At 42.6% G+C, this 11598-nt stretch overlaps 1 protein-coding gene across 1 annotated transcript; it reads left to right on the top strand.

Moving 5' to 3' along the window:
• The first annotated feature begins 4674 nt into the window (after positions 1-4674).
• On the top strand, positions 4675-9244 carry LOC118964505. Its single transcript, XM_036976490.1, has 3 exons — positions 4675-4888; positions 6926-7041; positions 8024-9244. Exons 1-3 carry the CDS (start codon positions 4675-4677, stop codon positions 8633-8635), a joined length of 942 nt encoding a protein of 313 aa, XP_036832385.1. The 3' UTR covers positions 8636-9244.
• Positions 9245-11598: the final 2354 nt, after the last annotated feature.

Genomic DNA, 11598 nt, shown 5'->3' with positions numbered 1-11598 from the left:
AAACACATACATTCCATTCTCGGCATCAGCAAAACTTTCAATTCTGAAAAAAACTCCAGTTTTACCGGTCAGGAAACATTTCGCTTCATTCCCACAACCAACGTGAAACTAAAAACATACGCTCCCACAACTTCCAAGGAACCAAATGTGCTAGCTGGGACCTATACAGACACACACACACACGCACACACACACAGCTCCAGTGTGTGTATTGTTTGTTGTGTGTGTGACAGAAGCTGGACACCAGTGAATGGAACCTGCCCAGGAAAACCACCTGGAGAGAGAAGAGCAGCCCTGTAGCCAGGACACAGCAACACGTAAATATTACACTATACTATACTATACTATACCATACTATACTATACTATATTATACTATACCATACTGTACCATACTATACCATACTATACCATAGCATACCATACTGCACTACACTATACAATACTATACTATACAATACTATGACATACTATACTACACCATACTATGCCATACTATACTATGCTATACCATACTATACTATGCCATACCATACTATACAATACAATGCTATACTATACTACACTATACAATACTATACAATACTATACCATACAATGCTATACTATACCATACTATACCGTACTACACCACACTATACTATGTCATGCTATACTAAACGATGTCATACTATACTACACTATACTATACAATACTGTTCAATACTATCCCATACTACACTACACGGTACTATTCTATACTACACCACACAATACTATACTATGCTATACAATACCATACACTGCCACACAATACCATAATACAATATACTACACCATACTATACCATACTATGCTATACAATACTACACTATACTATACAATACTATACTATACAATACAATACTGCGCTATACTGTGCTATCCAATGCGCCACTTTGTTATACAATACTATACAACACTATACTGCGCTATACTATAGTATACAATATTATACTATGCGACACTATACTGCACTGTACTATACTGTGCCGTACTAGGCCGACCCATACTACATCACACTATGCTATACTATGTTACACTATACTATACTATACTATGTTGCGCTATACTATACTATGCCACACTACATCGCAATATACTATTCTATACTATACTATACTATAACATACCGTACTATACCATACTATACCATACTGGACTACACTATACTACGTGCCACCATGCTACGCTATACTATACTACACTCTACTACACTACTACACTATACCATTCTATAGTATTCTATAGTATAATATGCCATACTACACGATACTATACTATGTTATACTATGCTATACTATACCATACTATGCTGTGCCATACTATACTATACTATACTATGCTGTACTATACTATGCCATACTATGCCGTACCATACAATATTATGCTATACTATACCATACTATACTACATCATACTATGCTATACCGTACCATACTATACCATACTATACTATACCATGGCAATATCTACAGCTATACACTACACTATACTACACTACACTACAATACACTACACTACCCAACACCACGTACTATATACTTATAGAAGAGCAGCCCTGCAGCCAGGACACAGCAACATGTACATATAATACTATATAATACTATACTACACAATACTATACTATCCTATTTCATACTATACTATGCCATACTATACAATACTATGTTATACTATACAATACTGCACTATACTGTTTCACGCTATGATATACTATACTATACAATGCTATACAACGCAATACCATACTATACAATACTACACTATATTATACTATACCATACTATACTATACAACACTATACTATGCTATACTATGCTATATCATACTATACCGTGCTATACTATACTGTGCCAAACTATACTATGCTATATCATACCATACTATGCTATACCATACCATACCATACTATACTATACTATGTCATGCTATGCTATACTATCATGCTATGCTATGCTATACTACACATCTATATACTTATAGAAGAGCATTCCTTCAGCCAGGGCATAGCAAGAGGAAGGGTAAGTGTACCTATTAAACCTACTTCCATATTTGGATTTAAAAAATTCTAAGACAATCAGAAGATTTATTATTGGGTTGTTGACAGTTATGTGTAAATTCCCACTAGTGGCCCATTTCAAATCTGCAAAAAAAAGTCACACAGCAGCAACAAGACAATAGATTTCAGGCAGGCCGAGCTGACGTTTTAAATGCCTTCTGTCTTATTTAACTGTTCAATTGCAATGTAATAAATACAAAATAAAAGTCAAGTCAAAACATCCACTTTTCTTACAAAGATTAGGGCAGTAGATTAGGGCAGTATGTTAGGGCAGTATGTTAGGGCAGTATGTTAGGGCAGTAGATTAGGGCAGTATGTTAGGGCAGTATGTTAGGGCAGTAGATTAGGGCAGTATGTTAGGGCAGTAGATTAGGGCAGTATGTTAGGGCAGTATGTTAGGGCAGCATGTTAGGACAGCATGTTAGGGCAGTATGTTAGGGCAGTATGTTAGGGCAGTATGTTAGGGCAGTAGATTAGGGCAGTATGTTAGGGCAGTAGATTAGGGCAGTATGTTAGGGCAGTATGTTAGGGCAGTATGTTAGGGCAGTAGATTAGGGCAGTATGTTAGGGCAGTAGATTAGGGCAGTATGTTAGGGCAGTATGTTAGGGCAGCATGTTAGGACAGCATGTTAGGGCAGTATGTTAGGGCAGTATGTTAGGGCAGTATGTTAGGGCAGTAGATTAGGGCAGTAGATTAGGGCAGTAGATTAGGGCAGTAGATTAGGGCAGTATGTTAGGGCAGTATGTTAGGGCAGTAGATTAGGGCAGTATGTTAGGGCAGTATGTTAAGGCAGTATGTTAGGGCAGTATGTTAGGGCAGTATGTTAGGGCAGAAGATTAGGGCAGTATGTTAGGGCAGTAGACTAGGGCAGTATGTTAGGGCAGTAGATTAGGGCAGTATGTTAGGGCAGTAGATTAGGGCAGTATGTTAGAACTAAACCTTTGGTAGGCTTAATATGTACATTAATATGTACAGTTACCCTGAATCATATACCGCAATATGACACCATATATAACACTATGTACTACAATATAATACTATATACCGCACTATATACTACACTATAATACCATATACTACACTATGTACTACACTATAATACTATACACTACACTATATACTACACTATAATACTATACACTACACTATATACTACACTATAATACTATACACTACACTATATACTACACTATAATACTATATACCGCACTATATACTACACTATAATACTATATACTACCATACACTATATACTACACAATGATACTATATACCGCACTATATACTACACTATAATAATATGTACTACCAAACACTATATACTACACTATGATACTATATAATACTACACTATAATATCATAAACTATATACTACACTATACTACTATATACCGCACTATATACTACACTAGAATACTATATTCTACCATACACTATATACTACACTATGATGCCATATAATACCAAATACTATATACTACACTATAATACTATATACTACACTATATACTACACGATAATACCATATACTACACCATATAATACACTATAATACTATGTACCGCACTATATATTACACTATAATAACATGTACTACCAAACACTATATACTACACTTTAATACTATGTACTACCAAACACTATATACTACACTATAATACTATATACCACACTATATACTACACTACAATACTATATACTACCATATACTATATACTACACTATGATACCATATACTACCATACACTATATACTACACTGATACCCTACACTACAATATATACTACACTATAATAATATATACTACCATACACTGTATACTACACTATAATACTATATACTACCATACACTATATACTACACTATGACACTATATACTACCATACACTATATACTACACTATAATACTATATACACCCATGCACTATATACTACACTATTACACTGTATACTACCATACACTATATACTACACTAAGATACTATATACTACCATACACTATATACTACACTATGATACTATATACTACCATACAATACATACTACACTATGATACCATATACTACCATACACTATATACTACACCATGATACCATATACAACCATACACTATATACTACACTAGAATACTATATACTACCATACACTATATATTACACTCTGATACCATATACTACACTATATACTACACTATAATACTATATACTGCACTATATACTACACTATAATACTATATACTACCAGACACTATATACTACACTATACTACCATATACTACACTATATACTACACTATAATACTATATGCCGCACTATATACTACACTATAATACTATATACTACCATACACTATATACTACACTATAATACTATATACTACCATACACTATATATTACACTATGATACCATATACTACCATACACGATATACTACACTATGATACCATATACTACCATACACTATATACTACACTATGATACTATATACTACACTACAATACTATACTAAATTATACTGTAAAATACTACACATGGTAGATATTACAGCTCTGCGGCAGGTACCAAGGCTCAGCCAATCACTGTTGTTGTAGACTATGGCAGCCAATGAGAAGGTCTCTAAGCAGTCCAGCCGGCCCCCGAGGAGCCAACCACAGTCCACAGAGGAGGAATGTCTCAGCAACAAGAAGAGACAGGAAGACCCTCCCACAGAGACCCGCCACTCCTCCACCTCTCTCCTCCCTGGCCTCCCTTCCCCTTGCCCCACGCCTCTCGTTGATGAAGAGGTCGCCATCACACTGTTTCCTGAAGGTAGGACACACACGCACACACACACACACACGCACAGGCACATGTTCGCACACAGACACATGCACGCACATATGGTTAGAAGAGTGTAATTAGAGAAAAGCAGAACCTGCACCCACACCACAGCCCTGACAGAGAAACAGCTTGCATCCTGGGGCTTTACGTTAGAGACCGACTGGGTTTGAACTCGGCACACTTCAAGACTTGGGTCACCAAACCACCTTTGTTACACTTCTGTGTTCTAAGCTACTGTGATGTGTGTTCTAGTCTCTGTGTTATAGTATCTGTGTTATAAACTCTGTGTTATACACTCTGTGCTCTGTGTTCTAGTCTCTGTGTTCTAGTCTCTGTGTTCTAGTCTCTGTGTTCTAGTCTCTGTGTTATAAACTCTGTGTTATACACTCTGTGTAGTGTGTTCTAGTCTCCGTGTTTTGTGGTCGAGTCTCTGAGTTCTGTGTTCTAATCTATGTGTTTTAGTATATGTCTCTCTCAGTCTCTGTGTTTTAATCTGTGTGTTCTGTTTCTAGTCTCTGTATTCTGTGTGCCATTCATTGTGTTCTAGTCTCTGAATTATGTGTTTTAGTCTCTGTGTTTTGTGGTCTAGTCTCTTTGATCTAGTCTTTGTGTTATGTTTTCTAGTCTTGAGGTTCTGTGTTTTATTCTCTGTATTCTGCGTTCAGTTTCTGTCTTTTCATCTCTGTGTTCTAGTCTTTGTGTTCTGTGTTCTAGTCACTGTATTTTGTGTTCTGTGTTCTACTCTCTCTGTTCTGTGTCCCAGTCTCTGTGTTCTGTGTTCTAGTCTTTGTGTTCTGTTATCTAGTCTCTGTGTTCTGTGTCCCAGTCTCTGTGTTCTGTGTCCCAGTCTCTGTGTTCTGTGTCCCAGTCTCTGTGTTCTGTGTCCCAGTCTCTGTGTTCTGTGTCCAGTCTCTGTGTGCTGTGTTATAGTTTCTGTGCTCTCTGATCCAGTCTCTGTGTTCTGTGTCCAGTCTCTGTGTGCTGTGTTATAGTTTCTGTGCTCTCTGATCCAGTCTCTGTGTTCTGTGTCCAGTCTCTGTGTGCTGTGTTATAGTGTCTGTGCTCTCTGATCCAGTGTCTGTGTTCTGTGTTCTAGTCTCTGTTCTATTCTCTGTGTGCTGTGTTCCAGTCTCTGTGCTCAGTGTTCCAGTCTCTGTGTGCTGTGTTCCAGTCTCTGTGTTCAGTGTTCCAGTCTGTGTTCAGTGTTCCAGTTTCTGTGTTCAGTGTTCCAGTCTCTGTGTTCTGTGTCCCAGTCTCTGTGTTCTAGTCTCTGTGTTCTGTGTCCAGTCTCTGTGTTTAGTGTTCCAGTCTCTGTGTTATAGTCTATGCGTTCTGTGTTCAGTCTCTGTGTACTTTGATCTAGTCTCTGTGTTATAGTCTATGCGTTTTGCGGTTCTGGTCTCTGTGGTCTGTGTTCTAGTCTCTTTTTTAGTCCCTGTGTTCTGTGTTCTAGTCTCTTTTCTAGTCTCTGTGTTCTGTGTTCTAGTCTCTTTTCTAGTTTCTGTGTTCTGTGTTCTAGTCTATGTGTTCTCGTCTCTGTGGTCTGTGTTCTAGTCTCTTTTCTAGTCTCTGTTCTGTGTTCTGTGTTCTAGTCTCTGTGTTCTCATCTCTGCGTTCTGTGTTTGTCTCTGTTGTCCGTGTACAAGTCTCTTTTCTAGTCTCTGTGTTCTGTGTTCTAGTCTATGTGTTCCAGTCTCTGTGTTCTGTGTTCCAGTCTCTGTTTTCTGTGTTCCAGTCTCTGTGTTCTGTGTTCCAGCCTCTGTGTTCTGGTCTCTGTGGTCTGTGTTCTAGTCTCTTTTCTAGTCTCTGTGTTCTGTGTTCCAGTCTCTGTGTTCTGTGTTCCAGTCTCTGTGTTCTGTGTTCCAGCCTCTGTGTTCTGGTCTCTGTGGTCTGTGATCTAGTCTCTTTTCTAGTCTCTGTGTTCTGTGATCCAGTCTCTGTGTTCTGTGTTCCAGCCTTTGTGTTCTGGTCTCTGTGGTCTGTGTTCCAGTCTCTGCATTCCAGCCTCTGTGTTCTGTGTTCCAGTCTCTGTGTTCGGGGACAGAGAGCTGGTCCATCTCGCACCTCCTAAAAGCTCTGCCTCCAAGCTGTGTGACTCCACCCCCCTGCCACGCCTGTTGGAACCAACCAGAGAAGTCCAGGTCAGACTGGTCAAGCTCTTCAGAATGTTGTTTGCTATGTATCAGGAGTGTGGTCAATTCCATTTCAATTCCAGTCAATTCAGAAAGGAAACCAGATTCCAATTCCAAACGTTCCTCTTGAAAATAATTGAAGGGAACTGGAATTGGAGTTTCAGTGTACTTCTGGAAGTGGAGTTTCAGTGTACTTCTGGAATTGACCCACTCATAGCCACTAATGACCCACTCATAGCCACTAAAATCTTTATTACCAGATGAGTTGATGTAACAGCTAAAGCATCATTTAAACCCTACGTATGTAGGCAATGCAAGAACAGAGTTAACGATGCAAAATGGCCGTCCAGTGTCCGATCCTGCGATCCTGCGTTGAGTTACACATTGTTGGACTGCACACATTTGTGCATTTTTGCTTTGCAAATTCACAGGATGGGCATTTTTATAGATTGATGTAGTTGTTGCATTCATCTGTATCTAGGCTTTAACAGTGAGCAGATGTTGTCCTTTTCTCCATAGATTTTCATTCATGTTCAGTTTGATGTTACCACTATAATCTTTAGTGTCCAGCTCCTGTCTGATGTTACCACTATATTCTTTAGTGTCCAGCTCCTGTCTGATGTTACCACTATATTCTTTAGGGTCCAGCTCCTGTCTGATGTTACCACTATATTCTTTAGGGTCCAGCTCCTGTCTGATGTTACCACTATATTCTTTAGTGTCCAGCTCCTGTCTGATGTTACCACTATATTCTTTAGTGTCCAGCTCCTGTCTGATGTTACCACTATATTCTTTAGTGTCCAGCTCCTGTCTGATGTTACCACTATATTCTTTAGTGTCCAGCTCCTGTCTGATGTTACCACTATATTCTTTAGTGTCCAGCTCCTGTCTGATGTTACCACTATATTCTTTAGTGTCCAGCTCCTGTCTGATGTTACCACTATATTCTTTAGTGTCCAGCTCCTGTCTTATATTGCCACTCTCTGTACAGGTCCGTCCAGTCCTTCCACCCCATGAGCTCAGAACCACACACTCCGATGGGGCGGAACTCGACAACAGCCACCTCCACGACGACGGTTGTCACGATGACCACGTTCACCCTCATCGCCTCGGCAACAATGATCGGTTAAAAAAGCTGCAGATGTTCTACTCCTCGGAGACGAAGGGCGGAGTTTCTCCCAGAATGATCCTGGAGACCACAGAGGCTCGCCCCTCGGACAGAGAACACTTGGCAGGTGCCATGGAAATGGCACAAACTGCCCCGCCCCCTCTCCCCCAGCTACGGAATGCTGGGCTGAAGGAGGGAGGCGGGGGAGGAAGGGGGGGGAAGGTCACATGGGTGGGCCACATGGTACGGCCGCAGGGCACCACAGGGCTGCTGGTCAACGGGACCAAACCCCCGGCCTTCCCCTCCCATAGACAGCACGCTCTGGTCATCAAGAGCCTTCGCCAGGAGAAGGCGAGGAGAGGAGGAGGGGGAAGAGGAGGAGGGATGAGAGGAGGAGTGCAGCGTAACTCTGTTCAGCTGCGTCAGTCCTTACAGCGTCGAGTAGCTGACCTGAACCTCCCTCTGCTCCCAGCAGCCCCGCAGAGACCATATTGACCTATTAACCTAAGACACTAACCCTACAGAAATACAGAGACCCTACTGACCTACTGAGACCCTACTGACCTACTGACCTACAGAGACCCTACTGACCCTGACCTAAAGAGACCCCACTGACCCTGACCTACAGAGACCCTACTGACCTACAGGGACCCAACTGACCTACAGAGACCCTACTGACCTACAGAGACCCTACTGACCCTGGCCGACAGAGACCCTACTGACCCTGACCTACAGAGACTCTACTGACCTACAGAGACCCCACTGATCCTGACCTACAAAGACCCTACTGAGCCTGACCTACAGAGACCCTACTGAGCCTGACCTACAGAGATCTACTGACCGACCTACAGAGACCCTACTGATCTACTGACCTACAGAGACCCTACTGACCTACTGACCTACAGAGACCCTAATGACCTACAGAGACCATACTGACCTACAGAGACCTTACTGACCAACTGACTTACTGACCTACAGAGACCCTACCGACCCTAACCTACAGACCCAATGAGACCCTACTGGCCGACGGACCCTACTGACCTACAGGGACCCTACTGACCTATTTACCAACAGAGACCCTACTGACCTACAGAGAACCTACTGACCTACAGAGACCCTACTGACCTACTGACACCCCATTGACCTAGAGAGACCCTAATAACCTACAGAGACCCTACTGAACTACTGACCTACTGACCTACAGAGACCCTACTGACCTACTGAGACCCTACTGACCTACTGAAACCCTATTGACCTACTGAGACCCTACTGACCTACTGAGACCCTACTGACCTACTGAGACCCTACCGATCTACAGAGACCCTACTGACATACTGACCTACAGAGATCCTACTGACCTACTGACCTACATAGACCCTACTGACCTACAGAGACCCTACTGACATACTGACCTACAGAGATCCTACTGACCTACTGACCTACAGAGACCCTACAGACCTACTGACCTACTAAGACACTACTGACCTACAGAGACCCAACTGACCTACAGAGACCCTACAGACCTACTGACCTACAGAGACCCTACAGACCTACTGACCTACTAAGAGACTACTGACCTACTGACCAACAGAGACCCTACTGACCTACAGAGGCCCTACAGACCTACAGAGACCCTACTGACCTACAGAGACCCTACTGACCTACTGACCTACAGAGACCCTACTGACCTACTGACCTGCAGAGACCCTACTGACCTACTGACCTACAGAGACCCTACTGACCTGCAGAGACCCTACTGACCTACTGACCTACAGAGACCCTACTGACCTACTGACCTACAGAGACCCTACTGACCTACTGAGACACTCTGACCTACTGACCAACAAAGACCCTACTGACCTACTGACCTACAGAGACCTTACTGACCTAATAACCTACTGATCTACAGAGACCCTACTGACCAACTGACCTACAGAGACCCTACTGACCAACAGAGACCCTACTGACCAACTGACCTACAGAGAACCTACTGACCTACTAACCTAGATAGACCTTACATACCTAATGACCTACTGATCTACAGAGACCCTACTGACCAACTGACCTACAGAGACACTACTGATCTACAGAGACCCTACTGACCAACTGACCTACAGAGACACTACTGATCTACAGAGACCCTACTGACCTACTGACCTACAGAGACCCTACTGACCTACTGACCTACAGAGACCCTACTGACCTACTTACCTACAGAGACCCTGCTGACCTACTGACCTACTGAGACACTACTGACCTACAGAGACTCTACTGACCTACAGAGACCCTACTGACCTACTGACCTAGATAACCTACTGACCTACTGACCTAGATAGATCCTACTGACCTAGAGACCCTACTGACCTACTGAGACCCTACTGACCTACTGACCTAGAGACCCTACTGACCTAGAGAGACCCTACTGACCTACTGAACTAGATAACCTACTGACCTACTGACCTACTGACCTAGATAGATCCTAATGACCTACTGACCTACTGAGACCCTACTGACCTACAGAGACCCTACTGACCTACTGACCTACAGAGACCCTACTACTGACCTACTGACCTAGAGAGACCCTACTGACCTACTGAGACACTACTGACCTACTGACCTACAGAGAACCTACTGACCTACTGACCTACAGAGACCCTACTGACCTACTGAGACAATACTGACCTACTGACCTACAGAGACCCTACTGACATACTGACCTACAGAGACCCTACTGACCTAGATAACCGACTGACCTACTGACCTAGATAGACCCTGCTGACCTACTGACCTAGAGACCCTACTGACCTACTTACCTACAGAGACCCTACTAATGACCTACTGACCTAGAGAGACCCTACTGACCTACTGAGACCCTACTGACCTACTGAGACACTACTGACCTACAGAGACCCTACTGACCTACTGACCTACAGAGACCCTACTGACCTACAGAGACCCTACTGACATACTGACCTACAGAGACCCTACTGACCTAGAGAACCTACTGACCTAGAGAGACCCTACTGACCTACTGACCTAGAGACCCTACTGACCTACAGAGACCCTACTGACCTGACCTACAGAGACCCTACTGACCAACCTACAGAGACCCTACTGATCTACTGACCTACAGAGACCCTACTGACCTACTGACCTACAGAGACCCTAATGACCTACAGAGACCCTACTGACCTACAGAGACCTTGCTGACCAACTGACTTACTGACCTACAGAGACCCTACCGACCCTAACCTACAGACCTAATGAGACCCTACTGGCCTACGGACCCTACTGACCTACAGGGACCCTACTGACCTATTTACCAACAGAGACCCTACTGACCTACAGACCTACTGACCTACAGAGACCCTACTGACCTACAGAGAACCTACTAACCTACAGAGACCCTACTGACCTACTGACACCCCATTGACCTAGAGAGACCCTAATAACCTACA

Source organism: Oncorhynchus mykiss, chromosome 4 (genome assembly GCF_013265735.2).
Source record: "Oncorhynchus mykiss isolate Arlee chromosome 4, USDA_OmykA_1.1, whole genome shotgun sequence".
Lineage (NCBI taxonomy): Eukaryota > Metazoa > Chordata > Actinopteri > Salmoniformes > Salmonidae > Oncorhynchus > Oncorhynchus mykiss.
Note: the sequence above shows the minus strand (reverse complement) of the source record. Positions and strands in the feature narration are given on the sequence as shown.